General features: G+C 45.7%; 1 protein-coding gene across 1 annotated transcript in view; it reads right to left on the bottom strand.

Annotated features, from left to right (window-relative positions):
• Nucleotides 1–9176: 9176 nt before the first annotated feature.
• Nucleotides 9177–22771, bottom strand: part of LOC139051067 (uncharacterized) — a 34409-nt gene continuing 20814 nt past the window's right edge. The window contains exons 7-8 of the mRNA XM_070528129.1: nucleotides 20528–20699; nucleotides 9177–12766 (exon numbers count right to left, since the gene is read on the bottom strand). Of these exons, the coding sequence (XP_070384230.1) occupies nucleotides 12187–12766; nucleotides 20528–20699 (752 nt within the window). The 3' untranslated portion in view covers nucleotides 9177–12186. The remainder of the gene's footprint in view (nucleotides 12767–20527; nucleotides 20700–22771) is intronic.

Genomic DNA, 22771 nt, shown 5'->3' with positions numbered 1-22771 from the left:
ACAAACATGGCGGCACCCATCGAAGCGACGGCTCTAACCTAGCACCAAACTGGGTTCGATTCGCGGTAACGCGTGAAGTTCGCAAGCTAGGAAAAGTGACTGCAGTTATCGCCTTGTCTCAACTAGCGTGTGTTATGAAGATTGATTCATTAGACGCCGCTGATTCCGAATTCGAGTGTGGATTTTATGGCTCGTAGGCCTAACACGGCTAAGCTTGGCTGGTGAAGGCACGTAAAGTTGGTTTTGTTGCTCAAAACTAAGCACAACTAATTGTGTGCTGCTTGAAGAATAACCTCTAAATTGTAATTAAACGCGAATACACGCAAGTAAAAATTACTATTCATATCATAAAATGGTATATTTTATTTAATTATTTTTAATCGTTTTTATTAGACGCCGTAGTGGCGCTGTCAGCGCAAGACGCTATCCGCAAACGCAAAGCCCTATTCTAAAACTCTTCACTCCTGCGTGCACCAACGCTAACACCCGCAAAGCACTTTGGGGCCCCAAAATATTGGGGCCACTGCTACGGCTCTTCCTTGGTCGCTCCCATTTGCTGGTACCCTTGGTTGCCTCGCTCTTTCGGTGCTTGCTCCTTCGCCTTTTTTCCTTCTGCTATCGGCCGCGAGATTGCGGTGATTGAGTGCTGCGTTACACCGTAAATTAAAGCGGTTTCTGTTCTTTGCGCCACGGCGCACTGGACAGCATAGCGGTGCACGCCATGCTGCCCGATGTCAGGGCATCTGCTCAGGCCTCTAAATTTTTTATGGCTAAAAATCAACTAACAAGTTCAAAAATAATTTGAAATTTCACATCGCACTGATGCACCTGTGCTTGGATTTCGGTGGGAACCTATAAAAACAAAAATGACGTTTTTTTTTTCTTCTCTTCAAGTAATCTATGTCTTACTGGGAAAATGACGAACGTAAAATTTTCAAAGAACATTTTATCAGTTTAACTCGAAAAATTTATCTTCATTGTGCTGGTCTGGCGAGCACATTTTTCAGTGCGGAGAAGACTTATTACTGACGGTATAATTCTTGCATTTAAAGAAGAAATAAAAATTAGAAGGTGCATTGCGCCGTAGTCGGGATTGAATTTTTCAATTCCTGACATTCTCGCTCTGGGAGACTTTACGCAATGCCATTATCAGCTACAGTTAAAATTCGGTCTAACGAAACTTGATTTTGCGAAGTTCCCCGATCTAACGAAGAAATTTCCATTCTCTGGCAGGTATCCATGTGGTTCAAAGTTATCAATTCGAATTAACGAAACTAACTTGGCCGAACTCGTTTTAACGAAGTTTTCCTGAAATAAATGAGTAAAAAAGCGGTGATTTCTAATTTTTACAGAGATGGGATTTTCTTCGAGCGTGCGCTGTAAATCTATCGCGTTAAAACATCTAGGCGCCCTAGTCACGGCCCCAGCTTTACTTTGACGAGGCTTCACGCAGCGCCTATGCATGGAACAGCGGTCATACCACGTCCTCTGTAGTGGCGGCGGTGGTTGCTTTCGTTATTTCATAGCTTATGCGACGTATGGCCGGATTATAAGCGGCAAATACTATGCCGCGGTAGCTTTTGTGTATCGCTACGTTAAAGTTCTATATTTCGAAGGACCGAAAAAGAATTCCTTTCTCGATTTTACGAACTTCCCGATTTAACGAATTGAGCGTAACCATCGCTTAGATTAACCAAGTTTCAACTCTATTAACGATGCGATTAGCATCATCTTCAAAAGTAGTCCGACTTAATTCGCTTCTGTTCAAGTTTTGTTTTATTCCGATTGAACTTATACGGACACTCTAGGCGCATTTCTGCCGTGATGTGCCTTATAATGTCCAAGGGCGATAGCATCGTCGCCGCGCGCTGTATGCTGTACGGGCGCCAACGATAATATAATAATAATATATGGGGTTTTTACGTGCCAAAACCACTTTCTGATTATGAGGCACGCCGTAGTGGGGGACTCCGGAAATTTTGACCACCTGGGGTTCTTTAACGTGCACCTAAATCTAAGTACACGGGTGTTTTCGCATTTCGCCCCCATCGAAATGCGGCCGCCGTGGCCGGGATTCGATCCCGCGACCTCGTGCTCAGCAGCCTAACCCCATAGCCACTGAGCAACCACGGCGGGTTGCGCCAACGATGGTGGCTCAATCTTGCGTGCGCAAGCAACTCGTAGAGGAAGCGCGCAGTCTCCCGTCGCGCGCAAGGCAAGGGGGGAGGGGGGGGGGCAAAGTGCGCTGCAGTAGCTTCGTGTGCGCTGTACCCTCGCCACTTAGCTCGCGTTGAAGCGAGAGGCAACACGAAGGTCAATTCGCTCGCTGCTGCTGCCGCGCTTTCATACTCCAGCGTTCTGGCAGCGAGTGTGCGCGGTCATCGAGTGAGATGTGTACAGTTTCGAGTGAGATGGTCATCGAGTGAGATGTGTACAGTTTGCTTGTGCGCGAGTACACCGGGCTTGTTAATTTAGCTAAGCGAATGTTTACAAATCTATACGGCCGGTAAAGCTACCGTCCTTCGTATAGTTGTCTGTTAATTTGCTGTCGCGATCGATGCTTCGCCTGTGGGGCGAAAATGCGACTTTGTTGCTGTCCTTTTTCAAGCTATCTCCGCACAGTTCGCGATATTTGGCGCTATCTTGGCGAGCACCTCTTTGCCAGTTATAACCCCTGCTACGGTTCTCCGTACTGCGTTCGGGAAACGAGTTTTACATCTAAATCTTCTTAAAATACACTAAACCTGTCCAGTTGCGTTGGGGACAATTTATCATATGTCGTCATGCCGTCGATGAAGTAATAAAAAGTATGAAGGCATATAAAAGCATCGAATCCCTCTGAAAATGTTCTCCAGCAAACTGCACCACATATTTTGTTAAGGGGACACACTAAAGAGTAGCACTAAATCAATTTTACCAACACAGGCGTCACGCAATGGTTGTGGATTCAATTTCTGGCGGAGACACGTAAGCGGTTATCACGTACGTTCGTTACCTCTTTTTGGGCAAGAACACCCTGTCTACCCACCGGGAATTCTCAGGGATTTAGAGTAGTCTGGAAAAGCTCAGGAAATTTGTGCCTCTATGAGGGAAAATTAGCTGTAATTGTATTGAAAGGGTCGAAAGTCGCGGTAATGCTGGCTCGAGTAACAGACAGGAATCGTAATGAATCGTCTTTGACGCACTGCCGTCGACTGAAGGAGTTGCCAATGTTCAGTGAACGACCGACTTTCCGGATTGTCGATAATTTGGACGGCTTCGCAGCACCACCACGTATACCATAGAGTTAGTGTACCAGAACGTCTGAAATTTCGGACGCAAGAACTCTTCGCCGTCCGATTTTCCGGACGTTTTGCCGTGACCGCAGGTCCGAAATGGCATTAATCAAACCCACCACCGCTGCCATTTTAATTACCTCGCCGCCTCGAACCAGCGCTCTCGCACGCAGATCCGCTGGCAGCAGTAGCCACCACTGTGGCAACGCTAGGCCTAGTTGCTTCGACGTTCACTATGAAGCTTCTTGTCGTTGGGTGCCGTGTTTTATATTGAAAGAATTCGCTGCTGTCAGCAATGGCACGGACTCCGCCTTTTTGGTCCTCGCGATCGGCTTAGAAGCTAGGAAGGCACGATGCGTTGCATAATGCCGGTTCCCGAAAGTCAGCTTCTCCTTTGTACAGGAACGTTACTTGGTGAAGCATACGCAAGAGTATTGCAGTGAAGTATAACAAGTGTGGGAAGGGCGCTATTGCCACGGGACGCAGTATGTATTCCTTGATTATACGCGCGTGCACCCAGTATTTCTTGTCACAGTACGAGCACCGATATGCCTAATACGTGTACCGAGAGGCCTTCAGAGTGTTTACGAATGTGCCTGTGGCGGTTTAAGCCCTTAAAGGCAGTAAATGACATGCATTTATTTTTTTTCTAACTGGCCGCTTTTTCGGACCTTTTCAGGGGCCCTAATGAGTTCGAAAATTCGGACGCGGAATGCGCAACTGACCAAGAAGATGCTTCAAATGGTCCGTGGAGCGAACGAGTAGCGGAAGAAGGGCAAGAACAGAAAGGACCTACGCATTGATGAATGAACGGGAAAGAGAGTGTGCCGCCGCTTCTTTCAAGGAGATTCAGCTAAAAAGTGTTGTCTGACGCCGAGATGCAGGAGTTCCTGATCCAGACCAAAATAAACCCTTTAAAGCAATGAAACGCAACACTGAGGCTTTGTGCGCGGGCTGAGAGTTTGTCAGGGCAGTTGAGGTCGACACACCAGCTATTGAGAGAGAATCTCACTTCTGACAAAGTTCGGATCTCATACCATCGAGCTTGCTATCAGTTGATAGAAATAGCTCATATTCGAAAATGTTTGCTTCTGCATGCATCTCCTTTTTATTCGTATTTGAGAATGTCCGACTCGATTTGCAATTTTTTTCGAAGATATCTGATTTGCTGTTCATTTTACTAACCCTTCTCTTATATTCACTTTTTCGATAACATAACCACTATTCCTTCGTATTCAAATTGGATTAAATCGTTTTTTTATTTTTTTTTCATATGCTTATATAGTGACAGCATCGGGCGATATGGTTTCAGTCCGTCTTGACATAACACATAGTTCTGCATCACTCAGGGAATTTCACAACAGCACTCCGGGAAAACCTGGAAAACTCGGAATTTGGAAATGTCAACTTGGTAGACATCCTGAACACGGCACTTTCTCGCCTGCAGATCGTCGTAACGAGTCACAAATGAGACCAAATGATCAAAAGGGCTGAATCCACGAGACCAAAAAAAAGCAAGATTTACTCGCAGAGAAGGTACAATTAAAGGCACGGGCTTAAATAGCGCCACTGTAGTTAAACATTAAGCACATTGCTCTGTAGACTGCATGTACTATCTCCGGGATCGGCCCAGCTGGCCTTTGGGTGTAAAAAAAAAGAGAAGGGTCAGCCAAGTGCACACCCTAAAAATGCAAGGTCGACGTAGCCGCGCGTTAAATACCACACAAATAAGGTACGAAACGAGTGAATAATACACATGAGAAAGCGAATAGAGATTTAATCGAAGTTAGTCAAATCATTTGAACCACCACGTGCGTCGGTCTTTCCTTTAGCATCGACACTTGGTTGAGCTTTGATTTTTTAATGCGAAAGCATCACATGCCGCTTTACACGAAAATGCGTCGTAGTCGGCGCGACCGAAAGATGTTACCAAAAATGGGCGACGGCGCGAAGAGTAAACACATGTAAAAAAACATTATCGGATTGGCGTCAAATTTCACACGGAGGTTCTTTTTAAAAAAGTAAATTAATGGATTTAAAAAGAAAATTTTGCACGTTTCGATATGGAACCCTTCGAATCGGACCATTCGACTGGTCGCTTTGGAGCGCTCTAGAGCGCATCCCGCGGAGCGGTTGACACTCGGCTGGTGGAAATCGAGCGCTCGGAACGCAATCGACTGGTTCATACAGAGCGCCGTGCCCCACTTTAGAGCGTGACCGAGATCCGACATAGTGTCGGTCAAATGGCTACCCCGATTGCTCTGAGAACGTACGGCTGGGGTAGGCCTTCTCTGACGCCAATGTCAAGATGACTCCGCACCGCTGCCAACCGATGTGTAGAGCGGCACGAGCCAGTCGAATGTAGTCACTTTAAGAAAACGTTGCAGTTTATCTTGCTTATCTGCACTTTTTGCAGCTTATCTTGGCCCAAAAAACACGGAGTTTCGAAAATAGTGCACCCAAGCGTTGTTGCATTCCCAATGCTAGAGTTACTGTATACGCTTTCGAATTTAGCATTTGGCACCACATTCAGTAGCTCTACCCGATGCTCCTACGCCCATCTTGCGTTCTTTCGTGTATACCTTTGCGCGCTCTATATACGGCCCGGAGTTTGGGTTCCGTAAACTTGGATTAGTTATCTCCCGGTGCAAGTCACGAATGGCATGCGCGTCGTCAGCGTGACACAGCATTCTTCACAGGAAAGTATCGAGCGCACAACATTCGGCACTATCTCGCCTGTCGCGAAGGCCTGTACCACCGCTGCATAACACTCTCACGCGAGAAGCCGTACACAATGGTGGTCTAGCCAGTTTAGGATTTGGAGCAGGAAGTCGTTCCAGAGCAGTTTAGGAGCAGCCACACCAGCATTTTGGAGCAGTTTTGGAGCATAAAAATTGTTTTTTTTTTCTTGGAACACGGAGTGGTACAGTAGTAACCTGTACCCATTTGTCGAAGCTTGCCATTACTGTGCAATCAGCAAGTGCTGCTCAACAGTGAAGCAAGACGCAAAGCCAACTGCGACCAATTAGGCTTTCCTTCCTACGGACGGTATACCACGCACGGTATGTTGCAAAAATTTTTATTTGGGTAGGCAAGGAACTTAACACAGCAAGCTAGGCGATAAGGGTGAGCAACTCCTTTCGTCTGCTTCCTTTTGTCCTTCGTCCGGGTTGCGCTGCCCACTCCTAGAAATATCTCTAGGAACGTAATTTTACAAACAGTTAAAATTTTGTAGGCTACCGAGAAGAAAAATCTGCGCCTGGGAGCAGGACAGACACAAAATTACAATTGAGCTAGAACAATTTGCACCGCCAGGCACAAGACAAAAAGTGATGGCAAAATGTCTTGTGCCTTTCAAATGACAGACGTGCTTTGATATGATTTACCACACTAGACAAAACGTGTATTACGCCCAACAATGCTAGAAGCTCGACATGAGACTATGCGTCTAATGAACGGAGCCAAAATTAGATGCGTCCGTCCTGTGTGCCGCAAAGACGGCGACGGCGATGGAAATCGTTTGTACCATCCCGTACGCTTGCTTTCGTTGTGAGGCGGTTGGTCGGCTTCCCGTATGTCGTGTGGCCTCCGCGAGTAGATACGAATCGATTCGGCGTAAAACAGCAACTTTTGCCGCCGATACCCGCCCGACGTTTCGAAGCATTACCGATTAGGCCTAACGGCTAAGGCAGTGTGCTATTGGGAAAATTGGCTGTTGGACGATGTGGCCGGCAAGCTCACCACAAGCCGTTCCAGAAAGCTTGCCGCTAATATGTTCGTATGAGTGGCTAACCGGCGATCGGTGCTGAGATAATACGTATTTTTGACAACCGTCGAAGCCTGCAAATACTCCAATCGCGCATAGAAGTTCGCAGATTGAGAGAAAGTTCCGAACTGCATGTGCAGACGCGTGAATCTGCGTGCGTGAACACGTGTATGTGTTACGATCTGCGTGCCTTCCAGTGGCTAATCGGTCCAATATTTGCGCACATGGCATTGCTTTCATCGCCGTTCCCTTTGTAGACGTCGGGCACATGAATTGTTTCGATTGGAATTGATTACCCGGAATACCCTTGCACTAAGACAGGTGTGCCTCATATGTAGATTGTGACTTCGCCAACTAGAAACTCCACAATTACATTTTCTTTTGTCCCGAAACTAACTGAGCGCCACTGTAAGGCTGCGTGCAATGAATACATCGTCCTCGGCCAAGTATTTCACGAAATAGACGAAAAACACAGTAGATAATCGAGTCGCGTGCTGAATTATTATTGTAAGTACACAAATCGATTCGTGTAGTTGAGTGCAGTTGACGTCTAATTTTTCGGACTCCCTAGGGGCCGCGAAAACGTCCGAAAAAACGAATGCATACCGACAGAAAGCTGAGCTAGTCGGTAAGGATTCATAATGCAAAAAGGGTAAGGCGTGCAGACGCGGACAAGAGCAGTGGACAGCACGAACGCCGTTCGTGTTGTCCACTTATGTGTCCGTGTCCGCATGCCTTACCCTTTTTTTTTTTCATTACGAATGTATGCCTTTTTACTGCCCTCAAGGGTTCAATTCGCCACAGGCACGTCCGAAATAGCTCTGAAAGCCTGACAGTACACTTATTAGGCGTATCAGTGCTCGTACTATGACAGGAGACGGCGGGTGCACGCGTGTATAATTAAGGAATACATACTTGTCCCGTAACAATCGCATCTGCCCACTCTTGGTATACCTCGCCGCAACACTTCGCGTATGCTTCACCGCGTAAACTGCTATATTGAGGCGAAGCTGACTATCGGAAACTGGCATTATGCAACGCGTCGTGCTTTTTCAGCTTAGAAGCCGTTGGCCACTGGTAAGGATTACAAAGTCGGTGCCATTGTAAATTGTGGGATTTTACGTACCAAAACAACTTTCTGATTATGAGGCAGGCCATATGAGGTGGCCGGAAATTTCGACCACCTGGGGTTCTTCACCTAAATCTAAGTACACGGGTGTTTTCTCATTTCGCCCCCCTCGAAATGCGGCCGCCGTTGCCGGGATTAGATCCTGCGACCTCGTTCTTAGCAGCCCAACACCATAACCACTAAGCAACCACGGCGGGTGGCGTCATTGTTAATAGCGGCAAATTTTTTAAAATAAACACAGCACTAACAACAACAAGCTTGGCAGCGAACGCAGAAGTAGCTAGGCCTAGCGTAGCCCCGGTGGTGGCTACAGCTGCCAGAGGATCTGCGTGCGAGAGCGCCTTTCGAGGCGGCGAGATAAATGGCGACGATAGTGGCTTCGATCGATGCCGTCTCGGAGCTGCGGTCATGGCGAGAAGCCCAGAAAATCGGACGGCGAGGGGTTCTTGCGCCCGAAATTTCAGGCGGTCTTATACATTAACTCTATAGTGTACCGTGGCTGTGCCTCGAACGCGTCCGAATTATCGAACATGTCCGAAATATCAGTCGTTGACTGAAGCTGCATAACCCTGCTGAAAACATTGCACTGCCGTGAATTAAAACGCGAAAATACCGGACTTTTGCGCAGTTGGCGCAAATGGCACTTGGGTGGGCGCAGTCAGGAGCAGGCGAGTCGAATTGTAGCAAAACGGCGCACTTGGACCCCCACTGCATGATATAGTATGGCGGAAACTACAAACACACATCCGCACTTGAGTCTGTTCCACTGTGGTACAGACTGTTCTCCTATGAACGTGCACACTGCGATGTACATGCAGCGCTCTACCACACGGTATGGGCATGTGCAATTAAGCGCACCAGAGCTCATTGCCTTAGCACGTCCCGCCAGACGGCAATGGAAGGCAGCGCTGTGCAACTCCTACTCGACGGACCAGCTAGAACTGGTCGACTGAGCGAGCGTGCGGTGGTCAACACATATTGAACAATACAGCCGATTTCGACAGTGTACAAGGACGCAGGAAGGAATTTATTACACGAAAGACAGGGCCAGTATGCGCTGCCATGCTGCACACTATGAAAGTTTGCACTATTTGGAGCTTATCTTTTCCCCGGTCATCGCCTATCTTGCGCGCATTTTCCTATCATTAACGCTGCGCGCCCGGTACTTGCAGGTCACGAACGGCATGCGCCTTATCAACGCGACAAATTTTTGTGACAGGAAAGTAGCGAGCGCAGAGTTTTCAAGAAAGGAAACGCAAGCCAGACAGATGACTATTACTGTTACACCCCAAGTGGTGCATATACATTTCTTATATGTGTTCGGCACAACATGGAGTTTCCTACACTAATTGCTAGAGGGAACTCTGGCGCTGCTATCGTTCGGCCACCACGGGAATGATGGGTAGTACATGGATTTGTCTGATCTTCGTGCTTGGGGCTTCAGATGTTGATGTGGCTTCGTTTATAACGCTTTAGCTGGGCCTAAATTGAATTTCAAAGCAATTTACGCTTCTTTAATGCAGAAGGTAATGGGACTGCAAGAACGCATAATCGCTGCTAATTGCAGGGATACCGCTTGTCCATGCGTCCGTGGCGTAATGGATTCAATATCGGGCTTCTGTGCTAGAGGTCCTGTGTTCGAATCCTGCCTTTGGACAATTTAATGTCTATTTATTATTGATGCAAGAGCATCAAATGGCACATTGAGTGAAAGAGCAGGCGTCTGTAGCGGCGAAACGGCACCTAAATTCCCATTGGCTGCGATGCCAAGTCACGCGCGCGCCTCGCCGGAGCAGAGAGGGTGAAAGGGACCAGCTGCTGCCGCGCCACGTGTAGCTTGGGCGAAGAGAGCATCGCCGCAACGGCACACCACCCTCGCAAGCGTGTGCTATCCACGCAAGATCTCGTCTGCGTTCCAACTTCGCCTCGGAATTATCATTTCAAACTGGCGAAGTCACAAAAACCAATAAATGACGAGACCTCGCGGTGAAATCCCAGCACTTCGGATGCATTCCACGAGATTACTGTACGCAAGTCCACTGTTAACTACATCATAAAATTTCAGTCAGCATATTATTAGGCACTCGCGCATTATTCTATGCTTCGAAAATAAAAAAAACACGCGTGGCTACGGCAATACGCTGAACTCCGCAACACATGTAAAGACGTGTTTTCGATCCGATTGGTTTTGTTTTGACTGGTTAAGTACCAAAGCAATTGGACAGGAAACCACGAAAACTCGTAGCTATTATCGCAGAAGTCATTTAGCAATTCGGAAAACACCAATCGCAGGAACATCGACTTGATAAACAAAATTATACTTTGTTACAGCACGGCCACACTTGTGCCGGCGTATAATCGCTATCGCGCTGACCTATCACTGTTTTCAGCATGCTTCTAGTGAACAACTACATCCTCACTGCAGATAAAAAAATTCTGATAAAAAATGTGTCAGGGCGCTTTGCGCGTTAGCACTTCATGATACACACTCTGACTGGCAAGTTTTCCATTGCACTAAAAAAAATGGGTACGATGAAAATTGGTTGTCAGTCCCTTTAATGCTTTCGCATTCACAACTCATAAGAAGTGCTTAGGTGTCCTCGGATTTATTGATAATGCAGCACTTTCTTAAGAATGGACATTTTGCAAAGTCATGAAGCCATTTGAGCAAGAACAATGAAGTTTTGGCAAATCCATGCACTACTCAACATTACCATGCTGGCTGAACTGCCCTGCTTGCTGCTTCTGTAGACACTAGTGCCACAGTTCCCTCTAGTAATTATACGAAATTGTATGCTGCACATGAGGAGGGGACGAGAAAGAATCATGATACGTAACGACGATGTGAACAGGAATAGCATCACCTCACATCTGAGCCAAATGGCCCCCTAAGATTGGGCTGCACGCACCGACCATTCTCGGAAGCCATGTGTGAGGCCAGAAGTGACGTCGTGATTATGCGACGGTGCTGCCAGCAGTTTGGAGCCAGAGTTACTCCTAAGGTACCATACAGAAACACTATATGGGGCTTTTACTTTCTTGCATAGGTCAACACTTCCAGCTACGCTATGCAAAGTGAAGAAATAAAACTAGGGATGTTAACGCAATCGCGACGAACTGCATCTGCCTGATTTTTTTTCGAAAGGCCAGATTGATAAAGTATTTAAATTCCTTGCCGATGAACGTCAATCAAAGCAGTGGACAGAGAAATGAAGAGTCCTGGTACAGTCTGCTCTTCCTGCCAACAAGGTTCTTTACATGAGACATCCCTTACAAGGCACTTCCAGGGTCCAAGAGTTCGTCTACTGCATTAAAGCAGCCAACTACAACAATGCGTCTTATACGGTAGAAACAGACGCGAACACTTTGCATCCAACCGGCGCATAAACCTACGAAACGTACAGCCCCCTGCACTGTGTCTCATCTCTGCACCGTTTCACTGCTACCTAATCACTCCTCCTGCCTCTTGAAAAATAAACGTAGACTGGCGCTTAAAGGCTCACGCGCACATCAGTAAACAAGAAAGAACGTCCACCAGCGAGCATATGCAGGGTCCTGAATATTTGGCTGCACTTGTTCAAAAAAAGATTTTGCACTCACCGCTGCACTGTTCTTGCTCAAATTTTGCAGAACGATCGCATTTTGTTGTCGACTTCATTCAGTGTAACACATGGCACGATTAGTTGCCTGTTTTTTAAGACAAGAATGGGAAACTGTTTTCGCCTATGGGGAAAGTGGCACCTGAAAAGCCGGCACTTGAAATCGGCCACTTACGCGGCAGCAGCACCTTCTTGCTGCTGCCGGCAGGTGGTGACACTAGTCTGAGCCAGGGCTTGCTTTTCAGACGCATATTCAAGACCCTGTATACGTGCACTGAACATCCGCTCTTTTTTCCACCACCTTGAATGAGCATCGTCGGCAACCAAATTTCGAAAATTTGTTCCTAGTGTTGCATTCCACATGTGCCCTTCTTGTTCTGCACACGGTCTCTAACACCATTTTTGAGGGCGAATAGGCTAAGGCCCGCTTAGTGTTCGTAAGCCGCTCGCGTCTGCCGTTTCCGAGCCTCTATCAACGGCAGCGCCGTCGCACGTTCCCGACGACGTCGGGCTTTCGTATAGCTCGGAAGGTCCACCCATGTTTAAGGTAGCGCCGTAACTTTCCACTTCCTCCGACAGGTTCGCCATAGGCGTGGTGTAAATGTCTCCGTTGGACTCCGGGTGCTTCCGCCGAAGGTGCGTCTTGGCGTTGTCCAGCCGAGAGAACGTCCTGCCACACACCGAACAGACGTGCGGCTTATCAGTCTCGTGCGACAGCATGTGCCGGCCGAGCACGGCGCGACGGACAAAGCCCCTGCCACACTGCGGGCACACGTGGGACTTCTCGGCCTTGCCGTGCACGTTGTTCCGGTGGTAGTTGAGGTGCGAGAAGAGCACGAAGCGTTTGCCGCACTCCAGGCACTCGTGCGGCCTATCGCCAGCATGGCTCTTCAGGTGCACGTGCAGCTGGGATCGCTGCACGAACCCTTTCTGGCACAGGTGGCACACGAATGGCTTCACGCCATTGTGAGTGCGCTCATGCGCGTCCACGTCATACCTGCATACATAAAGTTGATGATGATTACGATGATTTGAAATTTTAATGGCGCAGCAGCCGTGCAGGCTATAATGTGCCAAGCACATTTTCCGAGTTAGCTCATTTGTTCAAATTTGGTAAAATGGTGTACACGGCCGAGTGGTGTACATGGCTGAGTAAAAATATAAGAACATGAAATGTGCTACAGTCCTTGTAGGGTTCCTATGGCACAAGTGGTTAATCGCTCAATAAAAGCATGAAATGGAAAGGGATTTTTTTTTGTAAAAAATTTTGAAATATCTTTTGTCTATTTTTCTAAGCCACAACATGCTATTAAAATGTGTAGAACGTTTAAAAGTTCACCGCAGTGTTGGCATGTTGGTTGTGGTTCGTTATTTGTTAGGTAACTGAGGGTCAGCCTTTTGTGACCAATTCTTAAGTGACATAGGATTACCTCGTAAAATCTTTGTGGCGACAACTGTGCCATTCTCGTAAAACAGGTTTTATGCAATGAAGCTTGTTATGTTCTTGCTGATCCCAGTTTCTGCCAATGTTTTACAACCGCTGATTTTAATGTGCCTTTATAATCTTGCCAACGTAGGCCAACATCATATAGCTCCAGATCTTTGGTGCCGGCTGCCATAAAATATGCTCTTTCGTTACCGGGGATTCCTACATGACTAGGAACTCAGCAGAAAGTGATGTTTAAAGCTCTGTTATGACATTTAGTGTACTGATTTTGTATTTTCCTCAATAGATGATTTCTAAATGGTACGCTAGATGCGAGAGCTTCAAGAGAGCTCAGCGAGTCACTAAATATGACAGATTGGTCATTTTTTCTTTTCAGGATGTCTTCAAGTGCTGACGAGATGGCATAGAATTCTGCGGTAAACACAGTGGCCGACTTGGAAGTTTAATTTGTTTTTCAAATTGATTCGATGTGACTGCGCAGCGCCTAAATTATAATTTCTTTCTGGTCCATCTGCAAAATATTTCGTGCATAAATTATATACTGTATCTATTTCAAAACAGTCACTTAGTGAAGCCTCTCTTGGTAGACTGTTTTGTGTTCTTCATTAACCTGAAGTCATATTGCGCATGCTTCACCTCCCAAGGAGCAAAAGAAGGTTCATCTTGCAACAGGGTGTCTACCAAGTTCACATTTCCAAATTCCGAGTTCTCCAGGTTTTCCCCGAGTGCTTTTGCGAAATTCCCTGAGTGACGCAGAACTATGTTTTATGTCAAGACAGGCTGAAAACATGTCACCCGATGCTGTCACTCTCTGGTAAGCATATGAAAAACAAATTTAAAAAAACGACTTAATCCAGTTTGAACACTAAGGAATAGTGTTTATGTTATTCAAAAAGCGAATAGAAGGGAGGGGCTAGTAAAATGCGCAGCAAATAAAATGTCTTAAAAAAAATCGCAAATGGAGTCTGAGATTCTCAAATACAAATAAAAAGGAGATGCATACAGAAACAAATATTTTTGAATATGACCTCTTTCTATCAACTGCTAGCAAGTTCAGTGGTATGAGGCGCGGACTTTGTCACAATTGAGATTCTCTCTCAACAGCTTGTAAGTCAACCTCAACTCTCCTAACATACTCTCAGCCTATGCACAACACCTCAGTGTTGTGTTTCATTGCTTTAAATAGTTTGCTTCAGTTTGTATGAGGGACACCTGCACCTCAGCATCAGTCAACACTGTATTTTGAGCTCAAGCTCCTTCAAAACAGTGGCAGCACGCACTCCTCAATGCATAGGTTCTTTTTGTTCTTGTCCTCCTTCCGCCACTCGTTCGCCCCACAGACCATTTGAATCATCTTCTTGGTCAGTTGCACAGTCCACGTCCAATTTTTCAAACTCCCTAGGGGGCGCGAAAACGTACGAAAAATCAGCCAGTTGGAAAAAAATTAATGCATGTCATTTACTGCCCTTAAGGGCTCAAACCGCCCCAGGCACATTCGAAAATGCTCTGAAGGCCTGTCGGTACACGTATTAGGCATATAAGTGCTTGTACTGTGACAGGAGATACCGTGTGCATGTGTGTATAATTAAGGAATACATACTGTGTCCCGTGGCAATAGCCCATTCCCACGTTTAAGCTCCGCCGCAATACTTCACAGATGCTTCACCGCGTCACATTGATGTGCTGAGGCGAAACTGCCTTTCAGGAACCAACAATATGCAACGCACCGTGCTTTCTAAGCTTCGAAGCCAATCGCGATGATTACAGAGGCGGAGTCAGTGCTACTGGTGGCAGTGGTGAATCATTTCCATAAAAAACATGGCACCGAACGGCAAGAACCTCAATAGCGAACGTCAAAGCAGCTAGGCCCCGGATCTACGTGCGAGTGCTGGTTCGAGGCAGCGAGATAATCAAAACGGCAGTGTTGGCTTTCATTAATGCCATTTCGGACCTGCGGTTGTGGCAAAAAGTCAGGAAAATCGGCCGGCGAAGGGTTCTTGTATCCGAAATTTCAGGCGTTCTTGTCGTTATTGTACAATGACTCTATGAAATACGTGGTGGTGCGCAAAGCTGTCCGCATTATCGGGCATGTCCCAAAAATCGGACGCCCGTAAAATCGGTCATTGACTGTACTCTGGCAACTCCTCCAACCGAGGACACGACGTCAACAATTCGTTACGAATTCTCTCTTTTATTCGAGCCAGCATTCGTTCCCTTTCAATAAGATGACTCCTGCTTTTCCCTGATAGAAGCACAACTTCCCCTAGTATTTCCAGACTATCCAAAATCCCTGAGAATTCTCGGTTTTCCCAGTTCGTAGACACCCTGTAAACCCAGCTTCTCCCAGAGGCTTTCCTGTTTTTAAAAAGTAAAAATAAATGCAGGTGTTACAAAACTGCAGAACACTGCAAATCTTTTGTGAGCAAGTGGTTAAGACAGTATCACAATATTAATAATATTAATACATATGTAACTGTGCTATATGCCTCGTTTTCGCTTAACACACAAGCAATAATTTACCGGCAATTTATTCAGCGGCTATCGATCTTGAGAGAATGAAAGCTTATTGTTTTTTAGTACTACGTTATCTGAATACGACAATGGCGCATTGCATCACACTTCTTGCAGATCGCATACATGTAAACAGCAATAATGAGCCAGGAAGCAAATAACGCACCACTGATGTTCTGCATTGAACGGTACCTTCTCAATGTCACAACTATAGCTGTGACATTGAGATGTTCACCCAACTACGTTCAAAGAAGGGTAATTTCACTGATTTTGTTGCACGAGCTTATACTGGGAACCAGTAAAACAGGACAACAAGCAAGAACGAAAAGGCCGACAGGTCTGGGATGGACATGGAAGTATTCCCAATGCGTATGATGATGTATGCCAACAAGAGCTTGCAAGATAAAGAGAAGAATCACACCTCCTGTCATGCATGCCTGTATACACTACTTTTAAAAAAGTGCAGAGAACAAAGTGAAGAAGGAATTGTAAAACCCGTCTCTACCTTTTTTTTCCTTCTTTTTTTGATGATGTGGCTTCTTTTAAATGTATTATTAATGCCTGCCACTAAGGATTGGTAGAGGTGAGTCCGTCACTTGATTTGCAAGCATGTGTTCCCGTTTTGTCAATGGCACAGACTCAAGAGAGAAATGCTGTGTTCTGCTGACGCGCGCATGCACAATTTGTGATAGAAAAATGTGGGGACTCTGCCTAGGTACTACAGATGCAGACATACTTTTGCCTCTTTGTCCCTAGCCGAGTTACACTACGCGAACACAGATAAATACTTCAGAATAAGCTCTCCCTCCGTTTGTCTTTTGTGGCATGGCACTCACAGCACTGCGCTCGGGTTTGCAGGTCAGGCATTCGAAAGCTTGTTAAAACATTTTTCTTTCCTCTTATTTTTTAACATCTGGATTATAGTGTCCCTCCTCTCCCTCACTTCTGCAGTAGTTTTTTTTTGTCTATGCTTCACCACCATGCCTGGCACGGAGGGTTCCTGCCAAGGGCAGCGAAGCGACCCGCTGCAAAGCGCGGGGGCAAGGTCTTAGGTAGATGCTACTTTAGCAACCTCAGAGCAATCAACAATGACACTATGCTACTGTGAATTTGTTGTTTTGTATGCTTCCCTATTGCAGACTCTCTACCAGCCACTGCGATCCCCTTTGAACAGAGGTTAAGCACTGGTTCTCACATAGCCCATGTTGCCATCAGCTAAGGAAAACGGAGCAAAGCACATACTCTTCCGTAGTAGCTAGGCGCAGTCCTCATATTTCACTCTCGCAGCTCACACATGTGCACAGGCAAAGGCGGTGCAGCTCTCGCGTGCCTGCGCCATTGACAAAACAAATATGCTTTGCGAGCAGCTCTATTTGCCATTACACGTATAGACCGTTTTTTCGTAGGCGCCGCCATATTGTGAACGCAGTGGCGCCGCCTATGAGCAGCGCCATACTGGCTTGGGTGGAAGCGGTCCTTTGCATGGCAGGTATACGCTCGGCGGTAGGTTCTGGCGTTTGTTTTCACAGTCGTACGGTCTGTTTACTATGACGCGCATATTTTACATGGTAAACGGCTCTGTGAGACGTGCTGAAGTGGTTTAAGGCATCATGGCCGGAATTTCTGCTGGCGTTGGGGTGGACGAAACACGCAGCGCGATTTGTGCGCGCACATTTGAGCCTATAGAATCAGCCTCGGAGACCAAATGTGTATTTCTTAATGTGCCAATCACTGATGTGACCTTATTGCAGTATTATCCTCTTTTTCTAAGCTGCGGTATAGGCGCCATTGAAACATACGCGACGATCGTAACAGCGTGGGTACCGTTATGCTACGGTAGGAGCTGTGATGTTATACTTTGACAAGCGTTCAAACTATTCGCTGCAGGTTACATTGCGTGACTACTTGGTTCGCTGGATGAGGTTTCACCCCTGAATAAAATAGTTTTGGCAAGTAATAGCAGCATACCTTACAGTCTGAATTAAGCTTGTCCAGCAAATGGACTGTTTACGAACTGCGCGAGCGTCCTAAGCAGTGGTAGGTGCTGGATTACATATATCTTTGTTCTATATACCGCATGGTCCAAGCATATGGCATCAGCGGTTATATATTTATAAACGTGCGGCGTGAGTATGCGAGGTCCTATTGTGGCGTTAGCCTGTTTTCTCTTGCTTTTTCAAGAAAGATGACAATAACCGATTTTTTTTTTTCGGTTGTGTTCGTTCTGTTCACTACGACGCACTCACACGTATTACGAAAATTTTGACCTCAAAAATAGGCATCGCATTCTTTTTATGCGATCCCTCTCATACATTATGGCTGTATGCAGGCCAAAAGGCAATGCCGAAGTGCACAGCTTACATATGTATCGTGCTGGTTCACCAACCGCAGTGATCGCTGTGTTGAGCAGCACCATCAGCCTCATGCAGGAAGGCTAGCATAGATATATGGTAATTTAAAGCCTACTAGACTTGAAATGCGCGAGAACGATGCCGGCGCATCACAAATATTTTATTGCGCATTCCGCTTAGATGTTTCGTGGTTGCCTTAGGTTGGCCGTGCACGAGCATGCGCTCTTATGCTTTATGTTTTATTCCCTACACCAGGCGATTCGATAGTGAGCAGATTTACCATTTCATGCTGGTAATACAGAGACACCGGTTTTCTTTGTTGAATTAAAACCGATATAAGCAAAACAGTTCACAAGACATACACACATCGCGACTGATAATGTACGTACACCGCGGCTGATAAAATGCGTCACATTCTTGCGCCCCCGAGAGATATTTCCGCCTACTGTAGTTACCGATGCACCGAAAGGCTTCCCTGACGACCTTATATGAACGGACATGGTGTAAATTTCGCAAGATACGATCTGAAACATTCCAAAATCGTTCCGCAGCACGCGACAGCAGTACTTTCAAGCAGCGCCGCGCCGGATCGCCCAAGCCAGAGAGGAGGAAAGGCTCTCCGCGCGCCCTATCCTCCTCGCCCGATGAAACGGTCTATACGTGAGTGACTTTGCTTGTTTAAATAGAATGTTTATGTCCAAAAGAAGATCACTGCTTGTGTTAGTTGTTTGTAAATGTGTCAAGAAAATTCCGAACTTTGGATTGCCAGACAACAAAATTCCCAATTTCTCCTCGATTTTCCTGCCAGACAACAAAAAACTCCCCGACTTCTCCCCAGTTTTCCTCTGTAAAACGAACAGCTAATTTTTATCCCCCAAATTAAAGATAAATGAAAATGAAAGACCCTAAACATACCGGGTCACACTGTTTTGGGGACACTTTATTAGTACTGCCATATATAGTTCTTTTTCTTCTTGTTGATGTTCATTTTTATTGAACTATTATTGTTCTCTATTGTTGCTCGGCGCAAGACATGCCTGCAGCAGCCGAAATTTTTTTAGCATTGCTGCGAATTCTATAGCAAACGAGGGGGGTCTGATCAGACTGCATGGACGTCACGAATAGTGTTGTACATCCTCAAATGTACACATGCACTAACAATTGCATCAGAATGTATGACCAGCCAGGTATATACAGCGGACATACGCTACCCATTTTATCATACTGGACAACTGCATTCACCACTATTATTGTGATTCGAGTACTACTATTCCAAGTACGCCCTTGCCCAATAAAGAGCTAGAGCCACAACTAAACACTAGGCAGTATTTGTCATTCCTCAGCGTCACTACAATGCGACGCTATTCAAGTCATGAACGAGACAAAGGGAAACCAAGGAACCTGATTTTTGTTAATCTGTTTCATATGAAGCCAGCAGGCAATGAAACCAAAGAAAGCCTAGGGTGACTTATTCCTCAGCATCACTACAATGCGACGCTATTCAAGTCATGAACGAGACAAAGGGAAACCAAGGGACCTGATTTTTGTTAATCTGTTTCATATGAAGCCAGCAGGCAATGAAACCAAAGAAAGCCTAGGGAGACTTATTCCTCAGCGTCACTACAATGCGACGCTATTCAAGTCATGAACGAGACAAAGGGAAACCAAGGGACCTGATTTTTGTTAATCTGTTTCATATGAAGCCAGCAGGCAATGAAACCAAAGAAAGCCTAGGGTGACTTACTTGTTTTGATTGAAATGTAGAAATAATAAAATAAAGAGAAATGAAAGACGAGAAAAAAAGCTTGCTGCAAGTGGGATTTGAACCCGTCTTCACATTTCACATGTGATGCTCCTACCAATTGAGCGAATGTGTGACCTCACTTTAATGCGATATTAAAGAGAACCTTTTCTTCAGTGATATCCAATGGGCTTTGATGTTGCACTGATCAGACTGTGTGGAGAGCAGTATAGTTTCTTTCATTCAGTGTTATACCGCTGTGAGCAATGGCTAAGATTAAGTTGGCAGGTTGTGGTGGAAGAATGGATGTGAAAGCTTCCAAAATGTGTTTCACCTGATTACCACGATTGTTACCATGATCTATCGGACCTGATTTTTTTTTTCCATGTGCCACATGGCTGTCATGAAGAAGGCTTCATTGCTTCCGCATCAAACCGTAAACGTGGTTGCCAGCTCTCAAGTTCAACAAAAGTGACTTTCTTGTTACTGAAATTTCATTTTTTCGAACTGAAAGTTTTTACGGCCCTTTCATGTAAAAAGAAAGAAATAAATAAATCGGTCAGTGAATGCACCTACATAGAATTCGAATTTCAATGTAACAAAATTTTGACACAATGAAATGCCAACTTTACCAACTTCATAACATTGAGGTGAAACTGCATTTTCACAGGCCTACCTCATTCAACTAAAGAGCTTGTTCCAGCTTACCTACTATTACTAGAGTAGGGGCAAAGGGCGCACTGATGTTTGCCTTGGGGCTTCTCTGCGTGCGTTGACAACCTGTGCCTGTTTAGGTGGTCTACCGATGAGAAGCAATCACCGCACATCTCGCAACAGAAGACTGGCACAGGCTTGGGAGCGATTTTGCTGTTTTTCATCTCTGGAATGTAAAAAGGGCAGTTTGCATGCCTGTGTATAAGTGCAAGCATTTCGTGCATGGCTGCCAACAAGCACACAGCCTCAAAATATTACAGTAGCCATGAAACTTAAGGCAAAGGTCTGTCACTCATTGTCCTCTGGCTGCTTCTGTCTCTGACTGAAACAATGCTGCTTTTTGCACGGGCATTCCCCTTGTCCATCACAGAAATGTACAGGCAGCTCCATCGCCAAAGGGAACACACATTATCAGTGCATGAGCATATTCCCTTCAGTGGCAGTTTGTAAACCTCCACATTAACGACAGATTATATGCGGAAGATGGTGCTGGCTATTTGCTATGTATACCTGCACAGCGCGCTGACAGTGCTTCTGCATCATTCGCAAGATTGGAGCCAGCTGCCCACACATTCCCTTTGGTTGTGCACTTACCTGTACAAATGTAGTAATGTTGCTGATGGCATGCGGAACTTCACGTGTGTTAAATATAACAGAACTACTTAGCAAAAGCGCAGTTTTCAAATGCTGGCAAAAATCCCTGTAATGTTGCAAAGATATAGCAGTCACCATAGACCGCAACTAAGCCAATGCCTGCACCACTGGTTACTCTTGATGTCCGTAGAAATCTGACCAATCGACATCATGTGTAGAAGTGCATAGGAATATATGACAGGCTATCTATTTGAATGGAAAAACACTTAATACAAACATCCTGTAGTAGATATCGCAATTTTGTTGCATCAGCTAGATTAATTAAAGAGGCACATGTACTTGCAAAATAAATAGTCGAGTGATGTTTACCAATCGAAAGAGTTTCACTAATTAACTTTGCAAAAAACTTAAAGCATATGCCCAAATTAATTAAAAATTAAATTATGAGGCTTTACATGCTGAAACCACGATCTGATTACGAGGCACGCCGTAGTGAGGGACTCCGGAAGTCTGAACCACCTGGGTTTCTTTAACGTGCACCTAAATCGATGTTATTGCATTTCGCCCCCATCGTAGAATGCGGCCGCCATGGCTGGGATTCGATCCCACAACGTCGTGCTTAGCAGCCCGACACGATAGCCACTAAGCAACTGCGGCGGGTATGTCCAAATTGCAGAACTGAAGCTAAGCAGTAATAATGTAAAGACAGGCAGATTCAATGCAACGTTGGAACCTAAACAACTTGAAGCTTGTACGAGGTAGCAGCAGTAGTGAATGAAACGAGCACAGCCCCGTTGCCAGTAGCCGTTAGTTGTCTGCATCAAGGGGACCATGTATGATGCTTGTCGAGGGAAGACTGTCAGTGAGAGGTGTACGCACAGAGAAGTTTGACACCTATATAAACACATTTCATTCCTCTTATGTTACAGCGGCACACCCATTCCGGAATGGGCACATCCAGGAATGGATGTGCCCAGCCAGGAATGGGCACAGCCAGGAATGGGCATAGCCAGGAATGCGCACATAACCAGTGGCTCAAGTTATTTATATTTACAATGTGCACAAATACATCTGGCAAGGAAATGACAACGAACACCAAACCACAAGAAAAAAAAGCTAAAAAAGCTTTGATTTTGCAGAAATCCTGTACTCAGTGCCAGCTACACGAAATACGCCCTCAAAATTTGTTGAAATGCACTGATGTTACATTTAACATCTATCAGATACCCGTTTTCCACAGTGCCGAGGAGGACTGTGCAAAATCCATGTCTTTTGAAAGCACTGTGGAAACATCCTAGCCCTCTGCCACAAATTTTAGGCTATATTTCTTGGAACTGAACAGACTGCTTATCTTCACTTAAAATTTTATTTCTGTGGTTTTATGTGCCAAAACCAATACTATGATTATGATTACACAGATATGATTACGAGGAATGCCATAGGGGGGGAGGGGAGGGGCTCCGGAGTAATTTTTACCACCTAGGTTTCTTTAATGTGCACCCAACGCACAGTATACGGGCACTATTGCATTTCACCTACATCAAAATGTGGCCACCAAGGTGTCCTCGATTATGTAAGTGGGCCACGCGCTCCAAAGTGTTTCTCCACAAAGTTATTTGTGGCTAAAATTTTTAAGTTAAACAA

This window comes from Dermacentor albipictus, chromosome 10, assembly GCF_038994185.2.
Source record: "Dermacentor albipictus isolate Rhodes 1998 colony chromosome 10, USDA_Dalb.pri_finalv2, whole genome shotgun sequence".
In the NCBI taxonomy this organism is placed as follows: Eukaryota; Metazoa; Arthropoda; class Arachnida; order Ixodida; family Ixodidae; genus Dermacentor; species Dermacentor albipictus.
The sequence above is the reverse complement of the archived record's forward strand: the minus strand, read 5'-3'. Positions and strand labels throughout refer to the sequence as shown.